Source organism: Carcharodon carcharias, assembly GCF_017639515.1.
Source record: "Carcharodon carcharias isolate sCarCar2 chromosome 27 unlocalized genomic scaffold, sCarCar2.pri SUPER_27_unloc_8, whole genome shotgun sequence".
NCBI classification, from domain to species: Eukaryota; Metazoa; Chordata; class Chondrichthyes; order Lamniformes; family Lamnidae; genus Carcharodon; species Carcharodon carcharias.
In genome coordinates, this window is record NW_024470652.1 from 479,322 (window position 1) to 497,599 (window position 18,278).

General features: G+C 53.7%; 1 protein-coding gene across 1 annotated transcript; it reads right to left on the reverse strand.

Moving 5' to 3' along the window:
- Window positions 1–14,128: 14,128 nt before the first annotated feature.
- Window positions 14,129–14,881, reverse strand: LOC121273986 (zinc finger protein 239-like; the record flags this gene model as incomplete). Its single annotated transcript, XM_041181113.1, has 1 exon — window positions 14,129–14,881. A coding segment is annotated over one exon (753 nt), but the record flags the coding sequence as incomplete, so codon positions are not given.
- Between the last annotated feature and the right edge of the window lie 3,397 nt (window positions 14,882–18,278).

Consider the following 18,278-nt stretch of genomic DNA (forward strand, 5'->3'; position numbering starts at 1 on the left):
CGTGGGCCGAAGCTCACGGTGGGGGTAAGGGTTGGGGGTAGGGGGAGGAGGTGGGGGGAAGCAGCCTGCCCCGGGCGTGCATACGAGCCGGGCTCGGGGAGTCTGAGGGGGGGTGGCGGGGTTGAGGCCTGACCTGCGAGGTGGGCACGAAATTTTGTCTGAATTCGGGGACAAACACTGGTGGGGGCGGGGGGGGGCGATGCTGTGATACAAACACTGGTGGGGGCGGGGGGGGCGATGCTGTGATACAAACACTGGTGGGGGCGGGGGGGCGATGCTGTGATACAAACACTGGTGGGGGCGGCGGGGCGATGCTGTGAAACAAACACTGGGGGCGGGGCGATGCTGTGAAACAAACACTGGGGGCGGGGCGATGCTGTGAAACAAACACTGGGGGCGTGGCGATGCTGTGAAACAAACACTGGGGGCGGGGGTGGCAATGCTGTGATACAAACACTGGGGGCGGGGCGATGCTCTGATACAAACACTGGGGGCGGGGCGATGCTGTGATACAAACACTGGGGGCGGGGCGATGCTGTGAAACAAACACTGGGGGCGTGGCGATGCTGTGAAACAAACACTGGGGGCGTGGCGATGCTGTGAAACAAACACTGGGGTGGGGCGATGCTGTGAAACAAACAGTGGGGGCGGGGCGACACAAACACTGGGGGCGGGGGGGGCAATGCTGTGATACAAACACTGGGGGCGGGGCGATGCTGTGAAACAAACACTGAGGGCGGGGCGACGCTGTGAAACAAGCGGGGCGGCCGCTCGCTCTGCGCCAGATCGGCGGGGGGGGGGTGGGGGGAGGGGCCTGCGCGTGCGTGTGTGCAGGGTGACGGGGTGCGTGCGCAGAGTGACGGCGGAGGCACTTTTGTGGAAGAAGCCGGCGAGGGAGGGAGGTAGCGGGTGATCTAACACGACGGGCGCTAGGACCCAGGCGGCCTCCCGCTCCTGGAACCTAGAGGGCAGGCTCCCTCCCAGGCCTAGCCGGCACTAATCCGGCCTGAATCTTCGCCATCCTCGCCGCCGGCAGCCGGGTTATTCCGCCCGCCGCGGCCCCCGCTGCCGCCGGATGTCATTATTTTTGCTCTCCCGGTTCCCGTCTCCCACCAAGGAGGCCCCGGTTTACCGGGGGGTGGGGGAGGGGGGAACAGGCGCGCGCCAAGATGGCCGACCGCTGGGCGCAACCTGGACACAGACTTAAAGGGGAAAGACCACAAACCCCGACCAGCTGAAAGCCCCAGTGATCAAATCTCTGTCCACACTTACCCTTGGCCAAATAGCAGTTGGCTTTTTCTTCTTTGCAAACCAGCTAGGGGAGGCCATGGTGTAATATTGTATTGTCACTGAGACTTGATGTTCCTACAACCCGGGGCGTCCTGGCCAAGTTGGCCGTGAACAGGTCCGGGGCAGCGGGCGATCGATGGGGGGGAGGGGTCGTCCCGCCCGATTGATTGTCCCTCTTCCGCGGCCACGTGCGCGGCCGGGTGTCCCCGGAGAGGGAGCGCGCGGTGTCTGCCGGCCGGCACCCTCGAGGCCTTCCGTGCCGGGTGGGCACCGCGGGGACCGGGGTGCTTTATCGGCCCCTCTAACCACATTTTGGTTTAATGTTTGCAAGTTTCCTTTAAACTTTGACCTTGGTTCTACAGCTGACCCGACTTAGGGGCTGTGTTTGCTTTATCCCTTATTTTGTTGATTTAGTTTAATTTGGTTGACTCCAAAAAAAAAGTTACAACCCGGGGGTAAATGCTCCGGGGACCCGGGTTCAAATCCCACCCATTCTATTAAATTTAAATTCAATAGAAAAATATGGAATTAAAAGTCTAATGATGTGACCATGATACCATTGTCATAAAAACCCATTTGGTTCACTAATGACCCCTTTAGGGAAGGAAATCTGCTGTCCTTACCCGGTCTGGTCTGGTCTTCTGGCCTGGCCTATATGTGACTCCAGACCCAATGTGTGGTTGATTCTTAAAGATGCCCTGGGCAATAAATGCCGGCCCAGCGAAAAAAATCTATCTGATTTGCTGGGAAGTTCAGTGCTGAGGGATATAAACAGACAGAAGGTGCTGGGAAAAACTAAGCGGCGGCTCTGGGCAGCACCTGTGGAGGGATGGAGAAACAGCGTTAACAGAAATGTTTTCTCCCTCCGTACACTTGGGAGCAGGAGGAGAGCCCCCTCAGCCCCTCGAGCCTGCTCCGCCAGTCGGTAAGGTCATGGCTGATCTGGTTGTTGCCTCGACTTCACTTCACTAGACCCCCCCCTCGTCTATCAATAACCTGTCTAACCCGGCCGTGAATACATTTGATGACTCAGCCTCCACTGATTTCTGGGCAAGAGGATTCCACACACTAACCACGCTCTGAGAGAAAAAAATTCTCCCCATCTCCGTCTGAAATGGTTGACCTCTTATCCTTAAACTGCAGCTGCTGGTTCTAGTCTCTCCCACAAGTGGAAACATCCTCGCATTATCTACCCTATCGAATCCGTCTCAGGATCTTATGTGTTTCAATAAGGTCACCTCTCATTCTTCAAACTCCAATGGGTATAGGCCGGACCTGTTCAACCTTTCTCCACAAGACAAGCCCCACAGCCCAGGATCGAGTCCAGCGAACCTTCTCTGAATTGCTTCGAACGCCACCGTGTCCTTTTCCAAATGGGGAGACTGAATCCATGCACTGAACGAGACCCCACAGAGATACAGGTTGCCAGACCTGCTGAGAGTTTCCAGCACTTTTGGTTTTTATTTCTGACCTCCGGCATCCGCGGTGTTTTACTTTTTTATTTTGGTGATTTTGTGTGCTGGAGGGGTTGGTTGGGGCAGGGGGTGGTGTTGGGTGGGGTGGGATGGGGGGGGGGGGTTCGCGAGGTGGCTGGTGGTCTCACAGAGGCTTGGCTGAACCAGAAGCCAGTGTTAGTTCAGCGCGAGTTACGTTCGTTCACGTTCTTAACTGAACAAAACCCCATCGACCCCAGTATCTGTTTTTCTTTTACATGCCTCAGTCAATTGTCAGTCTACAGTTTGTTGTGCACGCCTAAGAGCATGAGAAAGAGGGGCAGGGTTAGACCACACGGCCTGTCGAGCATGCTCCGCCATTCAATACCATCATGGCCGACCTTGGGCCTTCAGCTCCATTTTCCCGCCCGCTCCCCACATCCCTTAATTCCCCCCAGAGGCCAAAACACCTGTCCACCCCGGCCTTAACTGTGTTCAACGATGAAGCATCCACAGCCCTGTGGGGTAGAGAATTCCAACGATTCACAACCCTGTGAGTGAAGTAATTTCCCCTCATCTCAGTTGTAAATGATCGACCCCTTATCCTGAGGTTGTGTCCCTCTGTGTGTTCGATTCGCCGACCAGCGGAAACAATCTCTCAGTGTCCCACCCTATCCAGCCCCTTCCAGGTTTCAATGAGATCCCCTCTCGTTCTGCTAAACTCCAGAGAATAGAAGCCCAATTTACTCAGCCTCCCATCACAGGACAACCCCCTCCTCACCCCAGGGAGCAATCGAGCGAAACTTCGCTGTCCCGCCTCCCGTGATCCTTTCTCAAGTTGTTGTCTTATCCACTCCTTCACGGGATGGGGGCTTCGCCGGGCCAAGGCCCGCGTCTGTTGCCCTCGCCTAATTGCCCCTCGAACTGAGTGTCTTGCCGCGCCATTTCAGAGGGGGCAGTTGGGAGTCAGCCACTTCGCTGTGGGGGCTTGTGGGGAGGGGGCAGAGCCACGGCATGGGCCAGACTGGATAGGGGGCGGCAGGTTCAATTCCCGAAAGGACTTCCTTGAACCAGGGAGGGGTTTTATTTTTTTTACACCTGGCGGTGACAGTTGTCACGGTCACCGTGATGGAGGCCGGCTTTACAATTCCAGATTTTATCCAGGCGAATTTAGATCCCGCCAGCGGCCTGGCTTCTGGATTCCAGTCTACTGACGTTAAACTCCCCCCTCCCCCCGACCGATGCCAACGTCTCTACCAAAACGCGGAGACCAGAATCGCGGGATTGTTACGGCACAGAAGGAGGCCATTCGGCCCATCGTGTCTGCTCCGGCTCTCCAGGTGAGCATCGCGGCTGAGTGCCGTTGCCTCGACTGAACCTGCCTCTGTCTCGCTTCTGTCACGCTGTCTCCTGATTCCTGTCTCTGTCTCCTGATTCCTGTCTCTGTCCCCTGATTCCTGTCTCTGTCACACTGTCTCTTGATTCCAGTCTCTGTCACGCTGTCTCCTGATTCCTGTCTCTGTGACACTGTTTCCTGATTCCTGTCTCTGTCACACTGTCTCCTCATTCCTGTCTCTGTCACGCTGTCTCCTGATTCTTGTCTCTGTCTCCTGATTCCTGTCTCTGTCTTCTGATTTCTGTCTCTGTCACGCTGTCTCCTGATTCTTGTCTCTGTCACACTGTCTCTTGATTCCTGTCTCTGTCACGTTGTCTCCTGATTCCTGTCTCTGTCACATTGTCTCCTGGTTCCTGTCTCTGTCGCTCTATCCCCTGATTCCTGTCTCTGTAATGCTGTCTCCTGATTCCTGTCTCTGTCACCCTTTCTCCTGATTCCTGTCTCCGCTGCATTGTCTAATGATTCCTGTCTCTGCCACGCTGTCTCCTGATTCCTGTCTCTGTCACGCTGTCCCCTGATTCCTGTCTGTCACGTTGTTGCCTGATTCCTGTCTCTGTCACACTGTCTCCTGATTCCTGTCTCTGTCACGCTGTCCCCTGATTCCTGTCTGTCACATTGTTGCCTGATTCCTGTCTCTGTCACACAGTCTCCTGATTCCTGTCTCTGTCACGCTGTCCCCTGATTCCTTCCGTCACATTGTTGCCTGATTTCTGTCTCTGTCCTGCTGTCTCCTGATTCCTGTCTCTGTCACGTTGTCTCCTGATTCCTGTCTCTGTCACCTCCAGGCACTGCATTCCAGACCCGAGCCAGTCGCCAGGTGGGAGCGGCACGCAGCGCTTGAGTGAACCGCTTTCCCGCCTCCGTGGTCCCTGCTGGTGGGTGCCGCCCAAACTCCGAAAGCTCCTGGGAGAACGCGGGAGCTCGAGCGAGGTCATTGACCAGAAACCCCGTTCCCGGGAACCAGGAGCTTGGGTGATCGTGGGCAGATCAGAGAAAGGCAGGGGGCTGCTGGCCTTTGAGGAGAGGGGGGAGAGAGCAGGGGGGAGAGAGGGTGGGGGGGTGCAGGATCACGAAGTGTTTGGATAGAGCCAGTGAAGTGTAAAGGTGTTGTTGCTGCAGTTGGACAGAGCCTTGGCAGGACCTCACCCGGAGTATTGCACGCAGTTCCGGTCTCCCGATCGAAGGAGGGATGCACGAGCCCTGGAGGCGGTTCAACAGACCAGGCCCTGAGAAGGCGGGGTTGTCTTGTGCAGAGAGCCTGGGGACACTGGGCCTGTCCTCACAAGAGTTTAGAAGAATGCAGGGGTGGGGGGTGGCGACCTCATTGGAACAGGGTGTGACAAGCTGGACGCAGATCGGACGCTCTCTCCCTGGCCGGTGAGTCTTGAACCGGGGGAGACGGTCTCAGGACGGTGGGTGGGGGCAGGTCATTGTGGACTGAGATGAGGAGGAATTTCTTCACTCGAGAGGGTGGAGGACCTCTGGAATTCTCGACCCCGGAGGCTCGAGTCAGTGGGCAAAAGCCGATAGACTTCTGGTGGCGAAGGACATCCATGACTGACTCTCCCACAGGCAGCAGTGCCTGCTCCCTCCCCCTCCCCTCCTCTCCCACTGGCTGGAGGACCAACAGCCTCCTCGGACCACCAGGTTCCTCTCCTCCCATTGGCTGGACCAATGGCCTCCTTGGCCCTCTAGCCTCCTTTCTCTCCTCTCATTGGCTGAGGTCCAGTGGCCTCCTCGGTCCTCCAGGCTCCTCTCTCTCACCTCTCTGGCTGGAGGACTAATGGCCCTTTCAGTCCTCCAGGCTCCTTTCCCTCCTTTCATTGGCTGAACCAATGGCCTCCTCGGTCCACCAGGCTCCTCTCTCTCTCTCCTCCCACTGCCCAGAGGACCAAGCTGTCTTCCAGGCTCCTCTCTCTCTCCTCCCATATGCTGGAGGACCAATGACCTCTTTGGTCCTCCAGGCTCCTCTCTCTCTCTTATCATTGACTGGAGGACCAGGCTGTCCTCCTGGCTCCTTTCTCTCTTCCCATTGGCTGGAGGACCAATGGCCCCTTCAGTCCTCCAGCTTCCTTTCCCTCCTCTCATTGGCTGGACCAATGGCCTCTTCGGTCCACCAGGCTCCTCTCTCTCTCTCTCTCCTCCCACTGCCCAGAGGACCAGGTTGTTCTCCAGGCTCCTCTCTCTCTCTCTCTCTCTCCTCCCATTTGCTGGAGGACCAATGACCTCCTTGGTCCTTCAGGCTCCTCTTCCTCCTCATTGGCTGGAAGACTAATGGCCCTTTCAGTCCTCCAGGCTCATCTCTCTCCTCCCATTGGCTGGAAGACCAATTGCCTCTTTGGTCTACCAGGCTCCTCTCTCCTCTCATTGGCTGGAGGATCCATGGCACTTTCAGTCTTCGAGGCTCTTTTTCCTCCTCTCATTGGCTGGGAGATCAGTGGACACCTCAGTCCACCAGGCTCCCTTCTCTCTCCTCCCATTGGCTGGAGGATCAATGACCTCCTCAGTCCTCCAGGCTCCTCTCTCTTTCCTCCAATTGGCTAGAGGACCAAGGAGGTTGTGTCTTAATTGGATTAAAGCCAGCTAGTCTGGGTGCTAGTTTTGATATGGAAGAGAGATAGCATGCAGTTACAATTTTTGAATAGAGCAATCAAGAAGTGATGTGAAAACTGACACCTTTCTAGCAGCTACCAAGCCATATGTTTATATTACTAATAACATTGGTGCCATGAAAGGGGTTTCATTGTTAAAAGGTAAAGTTCAGATAGGCTGGTGAGACAATGAGAACTTGAATTCAATGGGTGATGGTAGATATAACTCCAGCAGTGTGTGTGTAGAGAAGAGGCAATGTGATATCAAAAGGCAGCTGTAACCCCCACTGGCTCCACTGGAACCAAAGTGAAAAGAATCTCATTTTGAATTCGTAAGGTGAAAATGTTTTGCCTGGCGTTTGGTTAAGTCTGTGGGCTGCTGCTGCCTTAATGGAAATTAGTTGGGGAATTTGTTAAAAGTGATGATAGTAGCCATTTGTAGCCATGTGTATATATTTAACTTGTATAAATTAATAAAATGTTTCATTTAGTTTAATATAAAACCTTGAGAACTGGTGGTCTGATTCCTGAATTTAGAGTCGCATCCCAAACATAACACTTAAAATTATAGGTTGTGACAGTGTTTTAAAGTTTTCCTCTGGGAATTGTAAAATAACTCCGCTTTACCAACTGCACAGTCATAACAGGCTCTACACCGGTCTCAGTACGCTACATGGGCAGTTGTTGCTTTGAGAGTTTCTTTCTCTTCAATCAAGTACTTGAAAGAAAATTAAGGCATCAGGCATGGGGTGGTTTGAGAGCTGGGCTGATTTCTAAACATATGTGGCAAAGTACAGCTTTAATCACCGTGGTACAGGCTATGCAAATACCCAGAGAATGCCATGAATCTAAATGGTGAGAGATTGCAGAGCTGTGAAGTGCAGAGGGATCTGGGTGTCACAAAAGGTTACAGAGCAGGTACAGTAGGTAATTAGGAATGCCAATAGAATGAAATCATTTATTGTGAGGGGAATTGAATACAAAAGTAGGGAGGTTATGCTACAGCTGTACAGAGCATTGGTGAGACCACATCTGGAGTACTGTGTACAGTACTGGTCACCTTATTTAAAGAAAGATGTGAATGTGTTGGAAAGCAGCTCAGAGAAGGTTTACCAGGCTAATACCTGGAATGGGCGGGTTGTCTTATGAGGAAAGGTTGGACAGGTTAGGCTTGTATCCACTGGAATTTAGAAGAGTAAGAGGCAACTTGATTGAAATCTTTAAGATCCTGAGGGGTCTCAACAGGGTGGATGTGGAGAGTATGTTTCCTAACTAGGAGTCACTGTTTAAAAATAAGGGGTCGCTTATTTAAGGCAGAGATGAGGAGAAGATTTTTTCTCTCAGAGGGTGGTGAATCTTTGGAACTCTCTTCCTCGAAGGGCGGCGGAAGCAGAGTCTTTCAATATTTTTAAGACAAGAGATAGAGAGATCCTTGATTAACAAGGGGGTAAAAGGTTATCGGGGGTCGGCGGGAACGTGGAGTTGAGGTTACAATCAGGTCAGCCATGATCTTACTGAATGGGGGGGGGAGCAGGTTCGAGGGGCCGAGTAGCCGACTCCTGCTCCCTGTTCGTATGTTCATAAGAATGACTCCTGCCCTGAACTCCTGTCTTTGTCACACTTTCTCCTGCTCCTAATTCCTGTCTCTGTCACCCTGTTCCCTGCCCCTAATTCCTGTCTGTCACACTGTCCACAGCTCCTCATTCCTGTCTCTGTCACACTGTCCCCTGCCTCCAATTCCTGTCTCTGTCACACTGTCTCCTGATTCCTGTCTCTGTCACACTGTCCCCTGCCCCTAATTCTTGTCTCTGTCACACTGTCCCCTGCCCCTAATTCTTGTCTCTGTCACACTGTCCACTGCCCTTAACTTCTGTCTCTGTCACACTGTCTCCTGATTCCTGTCTCTGTCACACTGTCCCCTGCCTCTAATTCTTGTCTCTGTCACACTGTTGCCTGCCCATGATTCCTGCCCCTATCACAATATCCCCTGCACCTAATTCCTGTCTCTGTCACGCTGTCTTCCTGATTCCTGTCTCCGTCACGCCGTCTGCTGATTCCTGTCTCCGTCACGCCGTCTCCTGATTCCTGTCTCCGTCACGCCGTCTCCTGATTCCTGTCTCCGTCACGCCGTCTCCTGATTCCTGTCTCCGTCACGCCGTCTCCTGATTCCTGTCTCCGTCACGCCGTCTCCTGATTCCTGTCTCCGTCACGCCGTCTCCTGATTCCTGTCTCCGTCACGCCGTCTCCTGATTCCTGTTTCCGTCACGCCGTCTCCTGATTCCTGTCTCTGTCACGCTGTTTCCAGTCTCTGTCTCCTGATTCCTGTCTCTGTCATGCAGTCTCCTGATTCCTGTCTGTCACGCTGTTTCCAGTCTCTGTCTCCTGATTCCTGTCTCTGTCACACAGTCTCCTGATTCCTGTCTCTGTCACACAGTCTCCTGATTCCTGTCTCTGTCACGCTGTTTCCAGTCTCTGTCTCCTGATTCCTGTCTCTGTCACGCAGTCTCCTGATTCCTGTCTCTGTCACACAGTCTCCTGATTCCTGTCTCTGTCTCCTGATTCCTGTTTCTGTCACACAGTCTTCTGATTCCTGTCTCTGTCACACTGTTTCCTGATTCCTGTCTGTCACCGAGACCAGGATTCCAAAGCAGACAATGGGCGCTGCGTCATTGGTTTTCTGCCCATACCCAAACGCAGCGCGCAAGCGCGGGTCCGCAGGGTGTGCGCGCATGCGCATTGGCGAATGTTGTCGGCCCACGCGCGCAGACGCCTATGACGGCCATCTTGGCGTGGGGTCGGGCTGGAGTGGGTTATTTTTTTATTACATTACCGACCCGCTTCAGTTTCTCGCCGTCCCTCATCGTTTCAACCAAGGCGAAGAGCAGAAAACCTGGTTCAATTCATCGATTCCCAGCCTGCGGGTCAGAGTAAGCCTCATCAGTTACAAAGCGCCATGGGTGGGCGTGACTGCTTCAGATGGAGATGGGGGCGGGGTCATGTAAAGAGAGCGGCCGCGGAGTGGGCCATTTGTGGGCGGAGCTTCGTGGACCTCCCGCCTACCCGATCGTCTCGTTGTGACGCTTAGTGCTGGGCGTGTCTTCCCGGATCGGCGAGTGGGTGGGGCTTCTAGCGCCGTAACGGGACACCTCCATTGTTACGTCGGCTGGGGGTGGGGGTGTGTATGAGAATATCTGAGTGGGCGCGGCTTCCAATTGCCCCATTGTTACGTCGGGTGGGCGGCGGGCGCACGACGACCCCTGAGTGGGCGGCACTTCCAATGGTCTTATTGGTCTTCTGTGGGAGGGCTAACCAGGCAAGGGATTACCCTATGAACGGTAGGACCCTGGAAAGTACTGAAGATCAGAGGGACTTTTAGTGCATATCCACAGATCCCTGAAGACAGCAGCACAGGTAAATAAGGTGTTTAAGGCGGCATATGGGGTACTTGCCTTTATTAGCCGAGGTGTAGAATACAAGGGCAGGGAGGTTATGCTGGAACTGTATAAAACGCTATTTAGGCCACAACTGGAGTACTCTGTGCAGTTCTGGAATCCGCATTATAGGAAGGATGCAATTGCACTGGAGAGGGTGCAGAGGAGATTCACCAGGATGCTAGAGGGTCTGAGCTATGAGGACAGATTGGATAGGCTGGGGTTGTTTTCCTTGGAGCAGCGAAGGTTGAGGGTTGAGGAGAATTTTTTTCACCCAGAGGGTGGTGGGGAGTCTGGAACTCACTGCCTGAAAGGGTGGTCGAGTCAGAAACTCTTGTAACATCTAAGAAGTATTTAGATATTCACTTGTGATGCCATAGGTCAAGCGCTGGAAAATGGGATTAGTGTAGTCAGATCTATGTTGACCAGCGTGGACACAATGGGCCAAATGGCCTCCTGTACTGTAAACATCTGTGAGTCTATCCCTTGATGTCATTCATCTCCAGAAATCTGTCGATCTCTGTCTTGAACATACTCAATGATTGAGCTTCCACAGCCCTCTGGGGTGGAGAATTTCCAAAGATTCACCACCCTCTGAGTGAAGAAATTCCTCATCTCCATCTTAAACGGCCTGGCCCTTTATCCCGAGATTATTTCCCCTGGTTTTAGACTCACCAGCCAGGGGAAACATTTTATCGACATCTATCCTGTTACACTCTGTAAGAATTTAGTAAGTTTCAATGAGGTCACCCCCTCATTCTTCTAAACTCTCGGGAACACAGACCCAGTCTCCCCAATCTCGCCCCATGAGACAATCCCGCCATCTCGGGCATTAGTCTGGTGAACATCCCTCGCGCTCCCTCCATGGCAAGTATATCCCTCCTTAGATAAGGGAATCAAAACTGTACACAGTACTCCAGGTGAGGTCTTACCAAGACTCTAAACAACTGCAGCAAGACATCCTTCCTCCTGTGCTCAAATTCTCCGACCAAAACGCATCACTTCGTACTCCTCTGCATTAACACCTCATTAACATACAATCATGAAAAGTGGACAAATTTAAATTCAGTTACTGAAAAAGAAAGAGACACGCTGTCGAAGTTTCTCATCTTGCACTTGTTGGGTCCCGATGACGTGAAAAGAAATCCAGAACTTTATTCTTTTGCCATTTTTAAAATAAGATGGCTGTGACAAGTCACGTGACCACAGAGTTGGCCCTTTGCCCCGTGGACCCTCATTGTACAGACCCCTTGTAATCAACAGAAGCAGAGGAAACACAGACAAACTGGCTCCCCCCCCTAACGGGAACAATCACAAAGGAAACTCGTTATATTGGAGGAGAGGCTAATAACCACCTCATTTCTCTCCTGAGGAGGAACAATGGAATGCTGGCCAGAAGCACAGAAACTGATGGTTAAGCTGCAACTAACCATCAATGGATCATGTCACATGACCTAAGCCTCAGGCCTTTTGGATAGTTTCAACATCACATCTTTGGGCCTCAGAGGCAATCTGCTGTTTCACATCCAATCGGTGAACCCCACCCAAGAAGCAGATCTCGAGGCAGAACAACAGCCTGCTCCTCGAAGCCTGTCTGCTGGAAGATTTTCTACCACCGCCCGCAGAACTGACCCAGTCTCTGTGTACCTAACTTCATCTTGCAGTATCAGCACCAACTGTAAAGCAAACTCTACACCTTCTGTCTTCAGCCTGCCGAGCTCTAGCTCCTACATAGAATAATTCCTCATTGGGGTCTGACTCTGGAAATCACGTGAACTAATATCCGTTTCTGTGGTTCTTGTACTGTTACTATCCACATTTGGAAAACTCCCTTTTCTATCCCCCCATTACTTTGTGTGTGGGTGAAGTGGGAAGTTGCAAACATTCCTCCCCCCAGGTTTTTGAATGTGAATTAAGCTAACCTTCTGAGTTAATCATGACACGCGTTTGCTGTGGGTTATGAGGAAATTGGATCACACAAACCAAGGGTTTGGGAAAACACGACAGTGCACACTTTAAAAAAATAATTCAAAACACCACCTGCTCAAGGACAGGTGCCGAGGGAAAATAAGTAGTCTGCCTGTCTCTTTCCTGTCCCTAATCATCAGGACAGATTCACAAGAATACCACATTGTAAAGGGAACAACAATTTACACTGCTAGAGAAGAGAGTGCTGAGAGTGCCCTCATGGACTGCAATCAGTGCCCTCTTCTCAAACAGTATAAATTGTTGTTCACTCTACAATTTGGTATTCTTGCGAGTCTGTCCTGATGAGTGCAAGAGGAAAAGCTTCGACAGCACGTCTTCTTTTCACAGCAATGCTCAAGTTCAGTACTACCAGTCGACTATTTAAATTCAATTGATTAATAAATCTGGAATTGAAAGCTAGCCTCGGTGACGGGGAGCACAGAATGGTCATCGATTGTCATTAACAAAACACCCACCTGGGAAGGAAATCCGCTGCCCTTACCTGGCCCGACCTACGTGAGGCTCTGGACCCCATGGCGCTGTGGCCGGCTCTTGAAACCGCGCCCCCAAAACGGCCGAGCCAGACGCTCGGTTGTGCGCCAAACCAGCGACAGACGAGTCGAACCCCATGGACTGCATGCGGCTCCTCACCACCCGCCTTCTCAAGGACAATTAGGGATGGGCAACCACATCCCGTGAAAGAATTCAACAACAACAAAAAAAACACAAGCGGCCCTAATACCAAACACCCTCTCCCCTCCCCTCCTGGGGTGGATCCCACTCATCACTCCCCGCCCCACCGCCAGTCCAAAACAAAAACCCCATGCACCCGCTGCTCTCTTCATCCCCCCACCACCGCCTGTCTTGTCCGCCTTTTCACGTTCTGCTAAATCCTTCCGCGGTTTCCCCATGAACCCAGGCAGATTCTTGGGGCAGCTAAAGCGTAGGAGGGCCATTCGGCCGGCCCCTCCGAACGAGCAATTCGGTTCGGGCCGCAAGCCTCTCCCTCTCCCCCCCCCCCCCCCCCGTAACCTCTACACCTCCTGCCTTCAGCCTACCGAGCTCTAGCTCCTACATGGAATAATTCCTCATTGGACTCCGACTCTGGAAATCACATGAATTCATTTCCGTGGTTCTTGTACTGTTACAGTTGGAAAACTCCCTTTTCTATCCCTCCTTTACTTTGTGAGAGTGTGTGTGTGTGTGTGTGTGTGTGTGTGTGTGTGTGTGTGTGTGTGTGTGTGTGTGTGTGTGTCTAAGTGGGAAGTTGCGAACATTCCTCCCCCCGGGTTTTGAATGGGAAATAAACTAACCTTCCGAAGGACAGTCTGGGCTCCCTTCCGAATGAACCTCTGTGGTGACACCATCAAGGGGCAAGACACACGGGACTGTTTAAAACAAAAGCCGATTTATTTAACCTACATCCAGACTATTAAGATTCCAGCTAAATTTGGGGTTCGGGAGATGAGGGGGAGGGGGAGGGGGAGGGTGGGGGGGGGTGGGGGAGGTGATGTTGGGGGAGTGGAATTATCAGCAGGAATCGCCCCCTTAACTTTATCGAGTTGGAGGAGGTGGGGTCTGGTCACAGTAGTTACGCAAGTGGACTAGCAACCCAGAGGCTCTGGATATACAGTTCAAACCACAGCGAGGCAGCTGTGTGGGTGGGGTGGGAGAGGGGGTGGGGGAGGGCGTAATTAAAATCCAATCAATCCGAATCAAAAGCCGGTTTCGTGAAAATACCGGATTTTGCCAGAAAAGGCTTTTAACCCCACGAGAAAGGAGGGGGTGGTGGGGGAAAAGGAAGGAAATCTGCCGTCTCTGTGACTCCAGACGGGCATCGGCGCGCCCCACTCTGCGCAATCGGCCAAGGGAACCACTCGCTTCTTGAGGGGCCTTGCGCGCGACGCCAGTGGAATGGAAAGGGAGGGGGTGGGGGGGCATTGTGGTGGATTAAAAAATAAAGTGGGAGAGAGAGAGAGGGAGGAGGGGTAACCGGCCCGTCCTGGCACCGGTGACGGCTCAGTCCTGGACATGACCGACGGTGCCCATGACGGTGGCGGGGTCCAAGGTGTGCACGCGCTGGTGCCGGAGCAGGTAGGAGGAGCGGGTGAAGCCCTTGCCGCAGGCGGTGCAGACGAAGGGGCGCTCGCCGGTGTGGACCCGCTGGTGGGCCAGGAGGTGGGCCGACATGCGGAAGCACTTGGCGCAGTGCGAGCAGCGGAAGGGCCGCTCGCCCGTGTGGATGCGCTGGTGCGACAGCAGGTTGGAGGACTGGGTGAAGCCCTTGCCGCAGAGCGGGCAGACGAAGGGGCGCTCGCCCGTGTGGATGAGCTGGTGGGTGAGCAGGTGCGAGGACATGCGGAAGCCCTTGGCGCAGACGGCGCAGCGGAAGGGCCGCTCGTCAGTGTGGATCTGCTGGTGCTTCTTCAGCTCCTCGGTGCTCTTGAAGGCCTTGCCGCAGAGCTGGCAGGGGAAGGGCCGCTCGTCGGTGTGCACCCGCTGGTGGGTGAGCAGGTTGGAGGACTGGGTGAAGCCCTTCCCGCACAGCGGGCAGACGAAGGGGCGCTCGCCCGTGTGGACCCGCTGGTGGGTGAGGAGGTGCGAGGGCTTGGTGAAGCCCTTGCCGCACACCGAGCAGAGGAAGAGCCACTCGCCGCTGTGCACCCGCTGGTGGGTGAGGAGGCTGGACGACTCGGTGAAGCCCTTGCCGCAGGCGGTGCAGACGAACGGCCGCTCGCCCGTGTGGACCCGCCGGTGGATCTCCAGCTTGGACGGGTAGCTGAAGCCCTTGCCGCACTCGCCGCACTCATGCGGCCGCTCCCGGCGGCGGGCGGAGGGGAGCGGCCCCTGCCCTCGGCCCCCCCGGGTCCCCTCCAGCCACACCGCCGTATCCAGCCCCCCCTCCTCCTCCTCGCACACAAACACCTCTCCCTCCGCGCCAAGCGGCCGGTAATACTCCTCCTCCGTTGCCGAAGCGTCGAGGGGCTCTGCCGTATCCTGGAGCGACGTCTCACTCGGGTTCCCCGCTTGCGAATCCTCCATTTTCCAATCCTCCCCTGTTTTGTTATTTTTTTCAAAAAAAAAGAAAAAAAGAGGAGTTTGCGTCAAGGTATCACCATCGAGAACCCAGAACCGACCGACAAATTTTTAGTTCGGACGGGGCCATTTCCCCTTCTGTCGAAATCCAAACGCATCAAAGCGGCCGTTCGCAAAGGCGGAAAGTGTTTGTGCCACAGAAGGAGGCCATTCAGCCCGTCCACATCTGCGCCGGCCGGGAAACCACATGAACGCAAGCAGTCCTCCAGTCGCAAACGCAGCCGTCAACCAGAGCCCTTTGCTTCCCGCCGTTTAAGCCAATATCAGATCAAGCTTGCCACCTCCCCTTGGATCTCTTGAGCGTTTAACTCGCTGGTCAGCCTGCCGTGTGGAACCTGATCAAAAGCCTTGCTAAAATCCTAAATATACTACGTCAGGTGCACTACACCCGTCGACCCTCCTCGGAGAAGTCAGCGGGTTTTTTCTCTCTCTCCCTCTCCCTTCTTTCGTGGGCGTCATTGGCCAGCATTGGTTGCCTGGTCCTTAATTGCCCTCGAGCTGAGTGACTTGCCGGGCCAAGTCAGAGGGCAGTCAAGAGTCAACCCGCAGTCACTGAGTAACGCAGAGGTTTCTACCTATTAAAAAACACCAAGGGACACAGGGTCAGTGCAGGAGAAATGGGGTCGAGGTACAAGATCAGCCACAATCCTCGTGGGATGGCCGAGCGGGCTCGAAGGGCTGAACGGCCTCCTCCTGCTGTGGGTCCGGGAGTCACAAGCAGGCCAGACCGGGGAAAGGACGGCAGATTTCCTTCCCTGAGGGACACGGGTGAGCCAGGTGGGGTGTTTTACGACTGATGACCGACACAAGATTTCAATTTTTACGGAGTGAATTTTCAGTTCCACCAGCTGCCGTGGTGAGAATTCGAACCCGCGGCCCCGGGGAATTAGCCCGCGTCTCTGGATTTCTGGTCTAGTGGCAATACTACCAGGCCAGTGTCAGCCCACTAGTCAGACATCAACTTCTAATAGGCCCCACCCACCCACCCTTCCACTCAGTTGTACCCTTTCCCTTCATGTATCTAAACAAGTTTCGGTTCTCCTCAAGATTTCTTGCCAATATTTTTTCTTGCCCTCTCTTTGCTTTCCTGATTTTAAAAATATTCCATTCACGCTATGTGTTGGTGAGGTTGGGGGGGGGAGGTGGGAAGAGAGTCGCTGCAGTTTGATTGCCTGTTCCTAATTGCCCCTTGAGATAGTGGCAGTGAGCCACCTTCTTGAGCCGTTGCAGTCCATGTGGTGTAGGTCCACCCACAGCGCGGTTGGTGTGTGTTGGAGGGGGGGGGGAGGGGTGGTGTGGGGGTAGTTCCAGGACTTTGACCCCAGCGACAGTGAAGGAACGGCCGATATATTTCCAAGTCAGGATGGTGACTGACTTGGAGGGGAACTTCCAGGTGGTGGTGTTCCCATCTATCTGCTGCCCTTGTCCTTCTAGATGGTAGTGGTCGTGTGTTTGGAAGGTGCTGCCTCATTTATTTTCTATTTCCTGCTTTGCTGATTTTGTATTTATTTTCGCCTCCCCCCCCCCCGCCCCGGCACTTTCTTGACACCTCCCAAGTCTCTGCAGGATTGAGCTGGTGGTATCAGCCATGGGCTCTCTCATTTCACCTCATCCTAGCCTGTAATCTCCTTCACCTTCAAAAGGGTGAAAGTCCTACCCTTTCTTTCACTGGGTTTGTGGTAGGAGGTTCCAGAGATAGGGAGGGTTGTAGGGGCTGGAGGAGTTTACAGAGATAGGGAGGGTTGAAGGGGCTGGAGGAGGTTACAGAGATAGGGAGGGTTGTAGGGGCTGGAGGAGGTTACAAAGATAGGGAGGGCCGTAGGGGCAGGGGGCAGTTATAGAGATAGGGAGGGTCATAGAGTCTGGAGGATGTTACAGAGATAGGGAGGGGTGTTGGGGATGGACGAGGTTACAGAGATAGGGAGGGGTGTTGGGGATGGACGAGGTTACAGAGATAGGGAGGGGTGTTGGGGATGGACGAGGTTACAGAGATAGGGAGGGGTGTTGGGGATGGACGAGGTTACAGAGATAGGGAGGGGTATTGGGGATGGACGAGGTTACAGAGATAGGGAGGGTTTTTGGGGCTAGAGGCATTTTTAAAAAATTTATTCATGGGATGTGGGCTTCACTGGCTGGGCCAGCATTTATCACCCATCCTTAATTGCCCCTTGAGAAGGTGGTGGTGAGCTGCCTTCCTGAACCGCTGCAGTCCATGTGGTGTAGGTACACCCACAGTGCTGTTAGGGAGGGAGTCCCAGGATTTTGACCCAGCGACAGTGAAGGAACGGCCGATATTTTTCCAAGTCAGGACGGTGAGTGACTTGGAGGGGAACTTCCAGGTGGTGGTGTTCCCATCTATCTGCTGCCCTTGTCCTTCTAGATAGTGGTGGTCGTGGTCTTAGAAGGTGCAGTTGAAGGAGCCTTGGTGAGTTCCTGCAGTGCATCTTGTAGATGGTACACACTGGCTGCTACTGTGGATGGGGTGCTGATCAAGCAGCTGCTTTGTCCTGGATGGTGTCAAGCTTCCTGAGTGTTAGTGAAGCTGCACTCATCCAGGCAAGAGATTGGGAGCATTGTTGGGGCTGAAGGAGGCTAAACGGATAGGGAATGTTGTAGGGTCCAGAGGAGGTTACAGAGATAGGGACCTACCCTCTCCCTATCTCTGTTACCTCCTCCAGCCCCTACAACCCTCCCTATCCCTGTAATCTCCTCCAGCCCCGACAACCCTCCCTATCTCTGTAATCTCCTCGATTCCCTACAACCCTCCCTATACCTGTAACCTCCTCCAGCCCCAACAACGCTCCTTATCCATATAGCCTCCTCCAGCCTCTACAACCCTCCCTATCCCTGTAACATCCTCCAGCCCCTATGTCCCTCCCTATCTCCTCCAATACTATCCCCTCAAATACCCCCGATCCTAATCGTTCCACCAAGCTCTGGAATTCCCTCCCTGAACCTCTCCGCCTCTCTCTCTCTCCTCCTTTCTCACGCTCTAATGCTTCCCTCAATTTCCTGAATGAGCCACATGTGGCTCTTTCTCATTGAATTTTTCTTTGCCAATGGAATGTATTTT